The 17,348-nt window shown below is 42.5% G+C and overlaps 1 protein-coding gene across 1 annotated transcript in view; it reads left to right on the top strand.

Moving 5' to 3' along the window:
* Positions 1–2,323: 2,323 nt before the first annotated feature.
* RGL1 (ral guanine nucleotide dissociation stimulator like 1) overlaps positions 2,324–17,348 on the top strand; it is an 80,875-nt gene continuing 65,850 nt past the window's right edge. Inside the window, exons 1-2 of the mRNA XM_069789591.1 lie at positions 2,324–2,493; positions 3,475–3,585. Coding sequence (XP_069645692.1) covers positions 2,467–2,493; positions 3,475–3,585 — 138 coding nt within the window. The 5' untranslated portion in view covers positions 2,324–2,466. The remainder of the gene's footprint in view (positions 2,494–3,474; positions 3,586–17,348) is intronic.

Here is a 17,348-nt window from a genome sequence, read left to right as displayed (position 1 = left end):
AAATGTGTGATTCAACAGAAGCTAAATTGAGTCAAATACGTGTGCCCCTTCCCAATGTATTAACTCACTGCCATTTTCTTCTTATTAAAGAAATAGTTGGAAATACCTGCCATTTTTTGGTGACTGCCACCCAAAGTAATGGTAGTGCCACCAGAACATCTTACCACAATAGAGCTTTTATTTCAGTACAGAATAATTATTTGGCTTTGGTGTTATATTCCTTGTAGCTGGATAACCATTTTAATATGCTAAAATATGTTTGTCCTGCTCAATAGCAATTTGTTCTGAAACTGCTTGCACGCCTGCTGGGCCAGCTACATGAATTCAAGGCAGACTCCATTTTTCGCACCTAAAAATGATGATGTGGAAAACCGGTTTGCAAAATCTAAAGCATTCAAAATGCTCTGTGCAGTTTTACAGGAGAAGCCAAGGGACTTTGGAAAATCTAGACTTTGATTTGTATGCTACAATACATTTTAGTCGGATTATTAAAGTCTGTATCGGCCTCAGCATATCCTGGATCACTTCAGTATTACATAAATAAACTAAATGCACAGCCTGGCAAATAATCAGATCAGGTCATCCGTGACGACACGACTCAATCTTGGTTTCGTAGCTTAAAATAATGTTCCTTGCTTTCATATGCTTCCTCATGTTAACAGCTGCAAGTGATAATAGTCTCTCTGAACCAGCACTGTTCCCGAGATAATTGATAGTAACACTTGTGTGTAAATATACTAATATACTGGCTGTTAGCACTAAGGTTCAGGAGATTTAAACTCTCTGGTTCAATTCTTACTGCTTTCATTGACTTGTACAGTAATTTGTGCGCTCAACTCCTCTCTGCTTCCATTTATAAGTCCAAAAAGACAGGTAACTAAAGAGAGCTCAACAGGCAACTTAAGTTAGTGTTTTTAAGGTGGTTTGAGATCCCCCTGTTAGCATGCTAACAGATGCCTGTTAGCATGTCTGCAGCTAGTGCTTGTACAGAGTTGGCCGTGGTTCATACAGGTTGCTGGTCTGTGAGCAAAAGACTCCCACAGAAGAAAACTAAGGATGTTGTGGTTTTAGTCTATCTAAAGAGGTAGGTGGGAAATATGATAGACTATAATTTATTGATTACAGAATCAGTATCAGAAACTTTTCTTCTTGAATAGTCATTCTCGTAAGGTGAGAGAGGTGAGAATAGTCAGGATTTGTTTCCTAATGCCAGTTGTACAGGTTAAATGGGTAGGAAGGCTTTCCCTATGCCTCCAGTTTCCCATCACTCTAAACCTTATCTCCCCAAACCAGGAACTCAGCCCTGTTCCCCTCCACATCTCTGACTGCACAGCCCACCTCTCCGCTCCTTGCTCCTCATGGCTTCACTGTTTATCACCGGTTTCTTATCTGCCGCTACACATCTGCACATCCCCTGTCCCCACTCTTTGCATCTCCCTGTCAGGGGAAGGTCTTTTTTTCAGGAGGATGGTCACAGGATGGAGTTGCAGGGGGCTGCCCCCCGCCCAGCGCGGTGGGGGCTGCCTGCCCTGCCACAGCCTGGCCGGCGTGGGCGGGAGGAGGAGGAGGAGGAGGAAGGTCCTCTCTCCGCTCCTGTCCGAGCCACCTGAATTGCCCGGTGGGCGAGTGCTGGGCAGGCTGCTCACGCCTCTGCAGAGCAGGACTACGACAATGCAGAGTACCGCTGCCGGCAGCGGTGTCGGGCTTTACTATAACCTTTCATTTCCTTACTCTCAAACTTGTAGGAATAGGGTTTTTTTAAAAAACTAAGCTCGGCTTAAAGTTTTGTGTATTTGGTTTTTGGTGGGGGTTTTTTTGTTGGGTTTTTTCGGTTTTTTTTTTGTTTGGTTTTTGTTTTTTTTTTTTTTTTAATGCTAGAACGGTTCAAAGACCGTCAGCCGCGGGCAGGGAGCCCCAAAGGCGGCCCTCCCGCTCCCCGCACCTGCCCGCCGGCACCGGCCGCCGCCGCTCCCCTCCCCTCCCCTCCGCCGGGCCAGGGCGCCGGTGCGCGGCTTCAGGCGGGCGGCGGCTGCCGGGGGCCTGGAAGGAGGACGCTTCCTTCGTGCCCCGTCCCCGCTGGCAGCCGGGCAGGGCGCGCCGCACCTTGTCGCTCTCCCAGGGACGCCGGGGCGGGGGGAACGCCCCGCTTCAGGTGGCCGTCCGCGGCGGCCCGCAGCCCCGCCGCCGGTCCCGGCGCGGTGCCGGGCAGGGGCTGCCGAATCCGCCGTAACTTGTCGGCCGGGGCCGCCCGCGGTAAACAGGAAGCCCCTCGGCGGGGCCGCGGCCGGGGCCGGGCCGAGGCGGGGCCTGGCGCGGCCGCCCGCCCTCCCGCCTCCCGCGCCGCGGAGCCGAGGGGCCGCACGGCTCGGCCCGGCCCGGCCCGCGGCGGCGGCGGCCGCTGACAGGGCGGAGCGGCGGCGGACAGCGGCGGCGTGCCCCGTCGAGGCGCCCGGGAAGGCATCGAGAATGAAATTGCTGTGGAGAGCTAAAATGGTAACCGGGCGTCCCGCCCCCCCCCCCCCCCTCGGCCCTACCCGCGGGGTGCCGGTGTCGGCGGCGTGGCCGGGCGAGCCGCCCGCTGCTTCCCGGAGCCTCGCTGGAAACGCCGTGCGTTATCGCCTCTGCGATCTGCCGGGCTTCCGAGTGATGCTTATCTTCAGGAGTGACTGCGTGCGTGTGCCTGACACGGAGAGGGTGAAGAGAGGGAAGTTAGTCACCCTTTGGAGAAATTCGGGTGCATGTTTTCTGTCTGCGTCGCAGCGGCTTGCGCTCTTTTGTAGGGTTAATAATCTAGGAAATGAGGAGTCATCGCAGCACATGTTCGCTTAAAGTTTGGAAGACGTTGCATGCACTTTTTTTTTTTTTGATCCGCTTTCTGTTATTTGTGAGTTTTAAAGCCTCGACTCTGTAAAGTTTTTTGTAGCTTGAAATAATAGGTTTTGGAAAAGCAAACCACAAGCGCTTTAGATCCCTCCTGTCAAGAGAAATAAAGGGTTGCTGTATTTTAAATGCTTGTTAGCTTCAAAGTTTAAAGGCTGTCTGCCTAAGTAATTCAACAGTTTTAAAAAGTGCAATTCCTTCCATAAATGAAAGGCCAAAGAGATTAATTGCTTTAGAAAAGGGGGGAGGGGGAGGGAGAGGGAAGAGAAGACTGCTAATCAAAACCAAACTGTTTCCTTAGAAAAGACTTTATACAACTATTTAAAATATGTGCTAGTCTAGGAAAAATAGTTAAATGGAAAGTCAGGGTATCTTGATACCACAGGAAAGGACAGCTTGCCAAGAATATCTCCAGTGTTCCTTCAATCCCAAAGTATCCTGTATTGCTTTGATTGTTGTATTTACTTTGTGCAGCCCGTCTTCTGCCCTCAGCTCTGCCTGAAGCAGCAGAGCACCTGGTATAGATTGTGGTTAGCAGAACAGGGAAAATGTTCCTTTCTCTCTTACTTTTTTTCTTTTCCCTTTTCCTGGCAGAGCACAATTCAGGACTGGGGTGAGGAGGTAGAAGAGGGAGCTGTTTACCATGTCACCCTGAAAAGAGTGCAGATTCAGCAGGCTGCCAACAAAGGAGCAAGATGGCTAGGGGTAAGTAAAGCTGGCGTGGTGGCATTTTGGAAGGCTGCTCATGGACTTTGGAGCCTGCTGAATTCCACACAAATTGTTACGATATTAACTTCTAGCACTGACTGCTCTCACTATTTAAAAAACCCCAAACACTCAAGTTGTCTGCCTGGGTCATCTGAAATGCTCTCTCCTTGTGTTGACTCCTTCTCTTTTCTTGACATGTAAAAAAGCTTTGGCCTGTTGTGGCCATGTGTCAGACGATACTTAGTGCAGAAACAAGAATCTCAGCTTATGGCCTGAGAAGTTGAACATTTAACAGTTATTTCAGACTGGGCTATGGCTTATTTCTGCTGTTAGGAACCTATCTCAGATCTCCCAAATAAATAGTCATGGTATTTTGACTAACGAAGGTCTCTGAAAAGTTAGCAGAAACTTCCTCGAAACTTAAGGGAATACAGGTTTGGGTCTTATTTTCGTATTGCTTTCTCAGCTGGATGAGAAACTAATTGCATTTCTGCAAGAATTACAGCTCTGTATTGTTTTTCAAAGGTGTATTTCAAAGCATGAAGGCTTTAGCAGTAAGTAAAATGGGCTTAAATGCATACGCACTCAATTTGGCATGCTGCTGAGTGCCTTCACCTCTGTCAGGCCAAGTCCCCAGCTGATATAAAATGTCCTCACTTCATTGGAATCAGTGCAGCTGTGGCAGTTTGAGCCAGATCTTCAGGAGGTAGCTATAACTTTCCTATTATTTTGTTATGTTTATGTATTTTCTTTGGGATCAAAGGCAATAATATAAGAACTTGGTTTGATGTAGTATCAAGGTTGGTATTTTAAAGGCTCTTAAAACTGCCCTGAGATTTATATAAAATCATTTGCTTGTGAAGTTCCGTGACATAAAGCAATACAGCAGTGCTGAAACTGCAGTCAAGAAAAATAAGCAAGTTCTGTCTGCATGCAGATAGTGCTTAGAATCTTCCCTTCCCATGTTTCCAAGAAGTACATAGAGTTCTAATCAGAACAGATAATTTCAAATCTGCTTCCTTTGAGTGGCAGATTTCCCATCTTTGCATCCTGTTTTCACCAGGAAAAATATTAGAAAGTATTTTTGAGCTCTTGTAAATTTCCCAGCTGTGTAAGAGGTGCAGATCATTTTGAATGTGTCTGTGTCCCATAAACATACTTCAGAAAAGTAGAATTTTCTCCTATTTCAGCTATGTTGTTCCTTGTATGTAGCAGGAGTTTGCCAGGTCTTGGTCATATTCTCAAAGGAAGAGTGCATATGTGTTCCTGAGATCATCACCACAGCTGATGGTGCCAATCTTAATAGGAGGACAAGGGACTGCAAGCTCATGGAAGTGACTTTTAGCTTTCTGTGGTTAGTGTTAGTTTTTTCAGGTCAGAATTGAGCCCTGTTTGTGAGGAAGGAGGCAGTGTGTCAGAAGTCTGCACCTGTTCTGGGCATAAATTGGTGACTTCAGCTTACAGGCTGGTGTCTTTCATGAGCAAAAAATCTTATGCATATTACTTAAAAATATTTTTAAATGTATGGGCTGTTTGTTTCCCTTAAGCTTTCGGAACATAAAATATTTTAAGCTCTTTTTGTGATCTTGTTTTATTAATGGCTTTACTGTGGTCCTAAAGTCAATAAATAGCCTCTAACCTAGAACATTATTTATGAATAGCCATCCCTGCCCCCAGCAGTTTTGCCTTGAAAAGCATAATTGTCTCTTTTATAATTGTCATCAGGTGACCTTTTTTTTTTTAATCTGGAGCTTATAGGGTTTTATGATGTTAACTTTTTTTCTATGCTTTGAAATTCATAGCACTAAATTAATAAGCTGATGGATTTATCAACGCTGGTCTTAATTTTTTTTGATGGTGCTATAAGTCAGGCTTAGGTTGGAGACTCAAGGTCAACTGGAGAGTATGGGAACAACCTATTTGTACATCAGCAAGTATTGAGCCTTCATTGTAACAAATATAGTAACTCTGTTACTGATTATCTGCCTGTGTGGGTTTACTTTTTAAAAAGTTACTTCGTCAATGTCAGTTTGTGTCCTGTAGAGGTCTGCTTAGCAGTTTGACCTTCACTGAGGCCCTGAGCTTCTTGCGGTTTATTGGTGCAGGTCAAGTTCCTGTGACTTGAAAAGCCCAAGTCTTAAAACCTCGGCGTTGCATGTGGCTGTTAAATATTGTGTGGTATCAGAGCGGGGGGTTGATTCAGTGGTTCCAGAGTGTTTAGTTCTTAGTGATGCTGCATTTGTAAAGTGATTTGGAGGCTTTTCAGCTGAAAAGCGTTAGATGGTAAATTATTTGATGTGTCTGAGAGAAATGCAGATATAACTGAAAGTTTCATAGAACCTGTGTTGAAAGGAATATAAAAGGTCTTATTTATTCTGAGTGTGTTGGGATTTATTACCAATTCCTTTAATTACCGGGAAGCTTGAAATCTTGCTTAAATACATTCTTGTACAGGTACCAGTAAGTGAATGAACCTAGATCTTTCATGTTTCAGGACATCTAATAACCTTTCCTAAAACTCTCTATCCTAAGAATCCATCCAGGGTTCTTGAATCGTTGGCCTTATTATGACACAATGGTCTGTTTAAAAGCCAATCATAAGATTACAGCTTAAGCACTGTAAACACTTGCCTATTTAAATACAGAAATGTCTGTCTTGTGTTTCAAAATTCTACAATTAATAAAAGAAAAAGACAAACAGGCTGTGACTTACGCAGTCATCAGCAATTCCATAACTTTCAAAAGTGTGAAGCTTTTGTATAAACACCAAATTTCTTAGCTTTAAATTTAATATTAGACATCAAGGATGCCAATAATAGCTACTGTTTTTGTCACTAAATACTTAGTCACTAAATATTTAGTGAAGCTTAAGACTTTAGGCACTACAGTATTATGAAATATTAAAAGCCCTAGTAGTAGCTCAGTATTGTGCTAGATGCTGCACAAAAGCACTGTCCTGACTAAAAAGAATTAACAGATTACAGACAGGCCTCATTTGATATGTACACATATGTTGTCTCGACTGATGATTGGTATCCAAGGCAGTGGTATCAATTTTGCAACAGTCTGATTTTTCTCAAGTTATTTGTAGACATCAAGGCAATGCAGACTCTTAACAAAACTTCAGAAGTCGAATGTAACCTCTGGAGATGTTGAGGGAGAATACCTCCCAAACACAATAGGTTCGACAAGAGAACGCATGAAGGCATTTTTTGAAAATGAGATGGGTTTTGGTGTCTCCAAGATAGACCTTGAGAGGTCTCCAGGTTCTTGAGAGAGATGATGTGGAGATTGGGAACAAGCCATGAAGGCCCGTGGAAACTGAGATACATGGCCTAACTTCTTTGTGAGAGAGAAGGATGGAGATGTAGAGATTTATATAGATGGATGGTACGCTCAAAAGAAGAGATGAGGAGAGTGCTTTCTGCAGCAGGCTTTTGAGTGGACATTCAGCATCATTTTGAAAGTCATTACATCAGGCTAGAGAAAAAGGCATATCGGGAACTGGAATAGAAGGTTTCAGAGTGCAGCAAGGAATTTTAATGATGTGGCTAGAAAGAGAAGGTTGTCTTTTAAAACAGTGACACAGAAAGAACCTGAAAAATGAGATCCAGCTTACCTCTGAGGATGTAAATACAGCCTGTAGGGAGACTGGCACCCTGTGTGTCAGACAGGATGGTGCTATTGTCCATGAAGAAAAGACAACAAAGCAGAAAAAACAGGTGAAAAGTTTAGAGTTCTGTGGGGTTTTTTGATCTTGAACTCACAGCCAGGTACCCATAAAATGAAACAGAGACAAGCTGAATCATACCATAGCCAGAAGCAGGTAAGAACAGTAAAGCAGTGGCTGTAACAGTAGATCAGCTGCTAAACACCTGAATTTCTGTTGCCAGGAGCAGTATGCTGAGGGAGTATAAATGGCATTGGAAAAGGCGAACTCCAGTCAGTGATTTATTGTAAATAGTAAACTGAAGAGTAAACAGTTGAAAGAGAAAGGAAAAAGTAGCAGGCAGAGAAGTGGAGAGATGGGGGGAATGTGTAAGAGGTGAGAGGCTGAAAGAGATTTTGACTAGGAGAGTGATGGGACTATGGGAGGCAACAGGTACAAGAGAAAGCGGTATGAGGTGGGATTGGATCCATTGGATAAATGAAAGGATCAGAGGAGAACCACAGGAAAGAAACTTCTGCACTTGTCAAATGGTAGAAATGAGAATTGTTCAAGGGTTCCTTTGCAAAGAGGAACAAGGGCTGAAAAATTTGAAGGGCCGGGACTACAGATGTGGAATGAGATTAAATTGAAATACTGAAATTGCTTGACTATGGAGTGGACAAAATCGAAGGAAGAGGGGAAAGAAAAAAGGCCTTTCTAGTGAAGGTAATTGGCCTGGTTGTTGTGTTTGTGCCATATGCCAATGGATGCATACACTAAAGATACACCAGGAATGGGGCTAGCAGAATGGGCCTTACAGTGATGGAAAGAGAAAAGAATGAATGGTGTAAGACAATAAGGCAGGAAGAAAATGAATGATCATATAAATAGCAAACAGGGAAGTGAGGAGGTGGTTTAAGGCTACCTGGTTGGATGAATGTTCTTAGCCACTGGCAAGATTTGAACCAAGGCAGTAGATACTATTGCCAGCTGATTCCTTCATCAAATATGACTGATCCAATAAGAGATGATGCTGTGTCAGTGGGGTTTGTCTTAAACTCTGTAGAAAGATAAGTAGAGTAGGTCTGTGAGATGCTTAGCTTTACAGTGGCACACTTGTAAACTGTGGGAAGTATTTGGTGAAGTCAAGAGGAGTAGGAAGTTCAGACAGTTGAATGTGTGAGCTTGGAAGTTTGAGAGTCAAAACTGCAAATGCTACCTTGACTTCTAGTTTGAATAAGGGAAAAAAACCAACACCTTTCAGAGAAGGGTGCAGGCATAATAATCTAAAAAATATGTTGGTTTTTTTGTTGTGGGGTTTTTGTTTGTTTGTTTGTTTTTGTTTTTTTTTTTTTTTTTTGTTAGGAATTAGGTTTTGACAAACACAGAAAAGCTCTTGTCAGCAGAGAAAGCTGTATCTAAGAGTTAAAATAAGAGCTGCCAAAAGTCAAGCCTTACAAAGCAAATGAAAACAAACTGTCAGCTGTATAAGAACAGCCAAAAAATAAGTCTGCTTCACAGAGAGAATTGAGAAAGGAATTAAAGTTAATATATATATAACCCAAAAAACTAAATTATTTTTTGCCTGTTTTTTATAAGGATGGCAAAGGTCAACCTGGAGGTTGATGGTAATGATGGCATATGGGGCTTTCACATGTCTTCAAGTTTTGTCTCTGCTTAAGAGCTTAATGAGCCCACTCTGGGCAGCTGGTAGTGTCCACCCCAGAACTACAAAGGAACTGGTGTAAGAAATGATAGTAGAGCAGCAAGGAGTTTTAATTCATTGCTCAAGTCAGAAATGCCATTGTATGACTGGAGAACAGCAGTGGTGCCTGTGTTTGGGGTGCGGGAGGTATGGCCTAGGTAGGTAGGAGATATTTGTCTCATGAAGATAAACTGATCTTCTGGATTTAAAAAGGCTGTGACTTTAATCTGTTTGTTTGAAAATCTGCTCTTGAAAACACTTGAAAAAATTAGTCTCTGGAGAGACTGAGGAATTATAAATTATTTTGAAGGACGTGTTGAAGAAGAGCTGCTGCTGGAGCTTAAGCTGAGAGAGGGACTGTTGGTCTGGAGACAGGTGCCTATGGCAGTTCTACATGGGTCAGTCCTGCGACTGAACTGCTGTTGTGTGTTCATTAGGGTCAGTGACATAAAAGTAGGAGCATGCTGACAAAATCTGATTGTCTGGCAGAGGAAGAAAATGCCTGGAGGATGGAAATATCCTACAGGCTGACGTTCAGGATTACTGTAATAGAAGTGGGTTGAAACTAAGTAGCACAGAAAGCAAAGGCATGTTTGTGAATGTATTAAAATAATTTCTGCTAAAGGACGATATTTTTTGTCCTTGTCCCTTCCAACTTTGGCTGTATTAATCAGTCACAGGATATGTGAGCCACCAGCACGATGCAAAACAGAAAAGCCAAATGTGATGTTGTTTTAGATTATTGCCAGGAGAGATGGGAAGTGTGAACCCCCTTGTAGAGTGTCCTCGCTCACAGTCTGTAATTCTGGTCATTTTTGAGAAAGTTGATTTAAACTGGAAAGGAAACAGGAGAGGACTTCTGGGATCATCAAGAAAATGATGAATATGTCTGATTATAATCTGAAGAGTATAGCTTAGTTAGGTTAACAAAATGAAGATTTAGGGAGTATATGTTTAATACCTATAAAAAATCATGAAGTAAGCACAAGGGAGGAAAAAGAACCATTCACAGCAGCTATAGACTGGTGTATAAATTGTTAGAAATTAGAATAAAGTTTCAAATCATCAGAGCGATGAGGTAGTGGAGTGGCACTCCAGCAAGAGTGAAGGAAGCAAAGAACCCAACAGCATCAACAATGGAGTTGGATCAGTTGGTGAAGAGGATTATAAGGTAATTTCCTTTGAGAGCAGAACACAGCATCCTCCAATTGTATGTTTCTAAGCCAAGAGGAAATATGAGAGCAAGAAAGTGTGCAGCGAAGGGGAGGATTGGGGTAGATCATTGATATGGAAGTTGCATTTTTGAGGGAAAAATGTGGGACTTTGTGACAAGAGAAAAAGAGAGATCCAGATGTATAATCAGAGAGGGAGGTTGATTGTGCGGAGCTGGTTGTATGTAAGAGATGAAGATGAGAGGAGAGTCCAGAGAAGAGAGACTGCAGAGGGGAACATTTTGGAGCAGCTACTTTGTGGTAGAAGTCCCCCACAGTCTTATCCAGACTGATGAAGAAAAGGTGTGGCTGTAAAGCTTTGGTTAATTCAAGGTAGGCAGTGGTGCTGGTCTCTCCTGCTGCTGGAGAGACCGGTATGCAAAGACCAGGTCATGGTGAAATTTCTAGAGGCAGTGAGAGAAGGGCAGGTGGGAGTGAGTAGTACAGTGGGGAGGGAGGGAAGGTGGGTGAAGAGAGTGCCTTTTCTGTACGGATGTCTGAATATGCACTGGGAACCGCAATATGGAGAAGTGGATGCAGAAAAGTAGCAGAGAGGTGTTAGAAAATGTTATGTGGAATTGGAGGAGGGGGAACAGTGGTATAAGAAGAACAGAGTGGATGAAGTGCCGCAGAAAATGAGCCGTGAAAGGTGTGGGTGTGGCATGGGCAGATGGACCAGAAGATTACAAAAATGAAAAGCAAACAAGAGTTTTTAAAATGCTATGAAGTGACTTTTGGAGACCTCCCTGTTAACCAATGCTTTATCTCACCCTTCCAGGGGTTAGGGAGGGGTGGTTGACTGGTGTCCAGCCCTCGAGGAATCTGAGGGAAGCAGTGAGGAATGAGTCGTTGAGACAGGAGGGGCTCCCTAATGCTTGCAAATGTTTTTCCTATCAGAGTCCTTTATCCGGGAGGGAGTGAGGAAAGGGCCTGCACTCTGCCTCTGGAGTTTTTACTGGGGCAAGTCACAGGAAATGCAGCCAGGAACGGGAGTTCCCCCAGGCCCCTGTGCACCCGAGGATGCCTGTAGAGACTGTATCTCCACGTCTTAAATGATTGCTGGGCTTTTAGAGCCAGTCCTCAAGCATCAAGTTTCTTGCTCTACTGATGGATGACACAGACTGCTCTTCCTTTGAGTCTTAAATATCCAGATAACAGAGAAATACTATGCTCCCTCATGGCCAGTGCTGCCTGGTTTAGTTAGCCATCGGTTACATGTCTAGAGTGGATTTTAGATACATGTTTTTTTCTTTCTGCTTTCTTTTTTTGGCCCCGGCTGAGCTTCTGGCTCTGGGGTTTGTTCAGGCAGAGATTGATTCAAAATATTACTTGTCTCAAGGTGTCTTTAATGCTATAGCATTGGGTGTATAGCAGAACATATTCTTCCAAAACTATAAATGAACTGCTGTAGAAGGATGCTTTTAAATATCTTCAAAATTCTGAAAGGGGAAGAGCTGAAAAGTACCAAATCTATCATTAAATCGTTTTGTGTTTTCTTAACACTGATATTGTTTGATAACTACCTTTTCTGAGAATTTTGTGGTGTTTTAAAAATGAATTTTGAATGATTGTCTCACACCGCACACTGCATATGACCACAAGTTTGGCTTCTAAACACCTCTACAGTCACATACATTGGCAGAAAGCTTGTGTTGGAAAGTTCAGTCAGAAAAACATTACAAAAACTTCTGTCTAACTAATCTGTATCCCAGTTAGGACCTTGGACATAACCTTCTCTTTGACTTAAAAAATATGTCAGAAAAGAAATTTTAGTTTGGATATTTTTTTTCCAACACTGACCTCCTAAGTATGGGTTGAGATTTAAATGGTGCCCGGAACCATCAACATTTTAGGAACATGCAAAACCTCAAATTTTCTCTAAGCCTGCTCCTGCCCTCCCATGTGCCCTTCTAAGCCAGCTCTGTGATTTCTGTTTTTATCTTACTCTTAGATCCCAGATGTTCTGGTCGAGTGTAGTTTCCTGTGCAGCCAGCAGGCAAGGACTTGGCTGATTGTTGTTCTTGCTGCAACTTGCTGTTTTGTGTCTTGATTTATAGCGTATGTTGGTCCCTCTTGGCTAAATCAGACTCTTTGGAATCAGGTTCCTGCAGCCTGTCCTGACTGCCCAGACCAAGGCCAGGGTGTAGTTCTGACCGTATGTTTGGCAGAAGCAGAAAAGCAGTTCCCAAGGAGCTGACAGGCTCCCCACAGAAACCGGGTTGTGCTATTGTCCGGTCCGAATGCTGTCTTCTCTGAGGAACTGTCTTGGAGAACGAAGAAAGATGGGCTGTGCTCACATTGATTTTGCATGGTGGAAGATGCCTGTCAACTACTGGAGACCCACAAAGTAGATATATAGATTTCAGAGGGAACCGAATTATTTTGCCTATAGACAGGTACATAGTTATCAAAAAGAAAGCTTTGGCATCTCATTCAGCTTGCCTTTTGGTTCTGAGTAGGCTCTTTCCTCCGTCTTTTCCTTCAGTTGTGAGCGTAATAGTACCATAGCATCGTAGCCCTTATTAATGACTTCTTATGGAATATTTTTCTCCTCACTTCCCTGTTTGGGCACAGATCTCTGTTCCAGGGATATCCCAAGTAACACTCTCTGATGCAGTCATCAGCTGGGTAATAGAGGCTGTGTGTGGAACAGACACTTGAAAACTGAGCTTATTATGAGTTTTAAAATGGAAGCCTGCAAGATTACTGTCTTTTACTTTCCCGGTTCCAAATACAAAAAGCATAATTAGAAGGGTAACTGGCTTTGTAGCACAGTGTCATGCTCTCAGTTGAGTTTAAAACCTTCCATTCCAAGCTGTCAAAGGGTGACAGGGTGGCAGGGCTTTAATCTTGTGGTGTTATTAACACTGAATTAAGGCTGTAGGATACTCCTGTGTGGCCACATGGCACTAGGAAGAGAGACACAGGCAGCCTCCCTTCCTATGGGGCTGTGCAGAGGCATCTCTTGCTAATGATTGTTATATTAAGTGGAATAGAAAGAGCTACGGAAGGCCTCTTGAGCAAAAGTTGCTGGAGACTGCACTGTTCTGTTTTTGCACTGGTTGCATGCAACTGCATTTTGGAAATCTCCCTGCCAGCTTGCTTATGTATGAAAATTTGCCTTTGGGATACTTTTGGTTTACCTGTGACACAGGAATATAATGATATCCTGTGCTATAATTGATCTCCACTGGGAATTCTTCTGATAGCCAGGATGCTTGTCTGTTTAAACTATGCTTCTTGGATGGTAGAGGTTCTCCCTGAATTCTAGCATCTTAACTGCCTTGCTGCTAACATCACTGAGTGTTATCATGCTTGCTTTTTCAAGAAGTAGTAAGTGAAAGGAATAACAAAAAAAAAATCAGCTTGCTCTGCAAAGAAACTGGCATTTTCTTTCTGAATGCTAGAAGATCTAGGTCACTTGTTGGGTTAAAGAAGTGTTGGCAAGGAATGTGGCTATGTGTCATTGGAAAGCCTGGGAGAAGCAGCATACGAACTGGACTGAGATGCTGTAAGGAGAATAGCCCTGGAGAAACCATTAGTTTTACAGTTTTGGTTTTGATGTTTTCATTTAAGAAACATGCTGAAGCATTGTGAACATGTTAGTCATGCTTGGATTTAAATTTAGCCTTGGTGAAGCTAATTAAAAATATGTTTAGTGACAGTGTGTAAATGCATGCTTTGAACTTGCATCTTTTACTACTGCTGTAGGAATCTGTTTTCTAAATATATAGCTTCCTATAGCCAGCACTGTAAGCGGGTACAGCTGTGTGAAGAAATGAGCACAAAGTGATCAGATCATGGCCTAATCCCTTGAAGAAAATGGGGTTACCTTCTGTGAAAGGGGTAAATGAATGCTAACTTGGCGTGAATCCTGTTCTTGCTTGTCTTTGTGTAGCCAGTGTGTAGTATCTTGTAAACCAGAGCCAAATGTGCATGATGTCTTAGTGTTGTTTATCACCCTAGTAAGATAGTATCAGAGATTGTAAAACCTTATCTTTATGCATAAGACCTTTTTTTTTTTTAAACACCAGAAAAACGGAGTGTCCCACCTGTATTTGAAATGTTTTATACTTAGCAGATTGCTCAGACAGCAGCACAGCTGCTTTTGTCCAGTGGATGTGGTCCAGTTTGATAGACCATTCTTTGAACCCTGGGATGATACTTCGATACGTTTTATTTGCATACTTTTCTCTACCTCCTCATAGGTAACACAGATACATCTAGACCTCATTCCTAAAGGGCTGAGCAGCTGATGAGCAGTTATCTCCAGGGAGTTGTAATGGTTTGCACCTGCAGTCTTTCAGAACTTCTTTTGCCCTTGATTCAGCCCCCAAATGCTCTCTTTTCATGTTCAGTGGCCATACAAGCTCTTGAGAAGTGACTTGTAGTTCTTCATGGGTGGTACACTAGCATGTAGGTTTACATTTAGGGCCAAACTATAAAGTCTGTGTTATGTTTTTACACCTTCTGGAATAAGAACTTTATTGAGATGTATAAGGATGTGGATTTTTTGGTTTGGTTTTGCTTTTAATAGAGTTTTAAAGCTATAGTGAGGAATTTTATGTTTTGGACAGAAATCCATTTACTGTTTGTGGAAATCGCTCTACCTTGGACCAAAATGAACTCATGCTAGCACCTGAATACAGCTGGTCTGTAGTTCAGTTCAGCACCATGCCACCAGTAATTTAGGGACCGGAAGGAAAGTGAAAACGTATCCGAGTGAAATGATAATAATCTTGCATTCTTACAGCATCTTTCATCCAAATAACTTTCAAAGCATGGCCACAAATTTTCACCAGACAGACTATGTGAAATATGTTGTAATGTAACATAGTACAGAAGTATGATTTGGGTGGGGTTTAAAACTCAGCAGCAATGCTGTTGCCTGTGATTTGGTAGAGTTCCCCTTTATCTGGGGGAGGTGGGAAAGACAGGAGAAAAAAGTGTTTCTTAAAAAGGCCATTTCTTGATGTTGCCAAGGAGGTTGAAGCATTAGAAAAAGTTTGGGGGGAGACGGATTAACTGTCAAAGTTGCATGGTAATATTTATTTAGTGGTTTCATAGCGTTATCACATGGATATCTTCTCCACATATGACATATATGCCGCAAGGAGCAGCTGCTTAACAATGCAGAGCAGCACATTGAAACAATTTAGGTCCAGAAGTGAATTAATTAAAACCATTTTGGGAGAAGACCTGGACTTCTGAGAGTCCACAGTTCTGTGGAAGCATTTGCCCACCATGCAAGAGCAGTTGTGAAGGCAGGCTCAGATATTAAGCTGAAGTGGGGAATGAAGTGAAGCTTAGAAAATACTATTAAGGAGATTACAGTAGCACCTCATTCATTCCTGATGCTTGTTCCTTCATCTCAAAAGTAAGGGAACTAGAAAAGGGATCCACAGATGGGAAAGGATTCTTGGCATTTGGAGACACTGAAAAGGTGAAGACTGTTAAAGCTGCATCTTGGTGCAACTAGGGTTGACGTGCAGGTTTAACAATAAGTGTATTTGATAAGTCTTCACAGGATTGAGGCTCGATACTGGCAATGAATAGGAGGATATAGCAAAGGCATTTAAAACAGTGAGTGGAGAAGGAACACTTCAGGGAGTGTTTGGTGGTTTTGAAAGCAAGGGGGGAGGGGAAGAAATGTGTAATTTTACATTGCATGTAATTAACCTGAAGGGCTTGCTGCTGGAAGAAGTAATTGAGTCCAACTGAGTCTAGAAGGATTCAGAAAGGATTAGACATATATATAAATAATGAGCACAAATGCATGAATACTACATGAGATTTAAAACACAAGACATGTAACGTTTTGTGATTTAGGTATAAAACCAGCTCCTGCACTTGAGAAGAGTCTTTCCCTTTAGACTGGTTATTCTGTATGTTATGGGTGTTATTTCTTCACCTTCCTCTATAGCATCTGGCCATTGTCAGAGGGAAAAACCTCTAGTTTAGTTTAAAATGACAATTATTATGTGTTGCTGTTTATAAAGTTCTGGTTTCAATTTGTTTGCAGCAAATATTTAACGAGGCAGAATAAAATTGAACACAGGCACTCATAAAAAGAATCATGAGAACTTTAATGTCCAGAAGATGTCAAGGCCATATTGCAACATAGTATGGGAGTTTGTTATGGGCCTGTTTTCCAGAAGTCCTGCAACCTCCTCCTGGTCGATGAGAACTCTGGGTGCTCAGATCCTGCTTTTATTTTTTTGTGTAAAACAAAAGTTTGTGTCCTTGCTGTTTTAGACTCTGCGAATGTAGGAATTGTGTGGGTAGCCCTCTGCTTTACCCCATTCAACTTCATAATAGCCACTTTAAAAATAAGGCAGATAGAACAGAGTATGGTACTCTACATGTGGTCTCATCAGACCTTTTATGCAGTGGAAGAATAATGTCCTTTGTCTTGCTTCGGTACCCTTTATTTATACTTTGCAGAATTGTTTGCTTTTTGTTGCTGCTGCTGTTGCGTTGTGCTGAAAGATTTAATGTTGTGCCTACTCTAACCCTTTAGATCTTTTCTCTGATCTGTGTGCCACAGTGTGACCTTTGATGGTAGTACTTTCAACAGACTTTTTTTGCTGGCCTCTTACATTTCTCTACATTTAGTTGCATAAGCCATCTGTTGCCCATCAGAATGTAGCTACCCTTTAACAGCTTTGGCAATCAAAATGAAATTTTGGCAGCCTCCAACTTAGGTGTGAAGCTTTCTGCCTTTTTGCATGGTAGCACTCATTAACCTTTTGCTCTCAGGTTACTGGGTTACAGTCTGATGGAGTTTTTACGTGTTCCTCTTTGCCACCAATTTATGTCCAAATTTTTGCAGTCATCTCCGTGTAGCTCAGCCCTGCATCAGTGTAGAAGTTATTGCATACTGCAAACACCACTGAAATCTGTGGTGGTGGTCCCTTAGCTGCTGCTGCTCCACTTGTCTCCCGTGACTCAAAAATAACGAGAAACCTTCACTGAGAATAAACTGTTTGCTGCATATGGTATTGAGCACATGAATTATTATGTATAATGGCCCTGTCATACCAATTTGAGGACAATTGTGATACTGGATGTAGAAAGGTACTGCAAGTCAGGAGTCCTGTACTCAGTATTCGTTTGCTAATGACTCACCCTGTGGCTTGAACTGACCAACTTATCTTCTGGGGGTTTAATTTTCTCATCTGTAATATACTTACTA

Source organism: Haliaeetus albicilla, chromosome 8, assembly GCF_947461875.1.
Source record: "Haliaeetus albicilla chromosome 8, bHalAlb1.1, whole genome shotgun sequence".
NCBI lineage: Eukaryota > Metazoa > Chordata > Aves > Accipitriformes > Accipitridae > Haliaeetus > Haliaeetus albicilla.
This window is presented reverse-complemented; position numbering and strand designations above follow the sequence as displayed.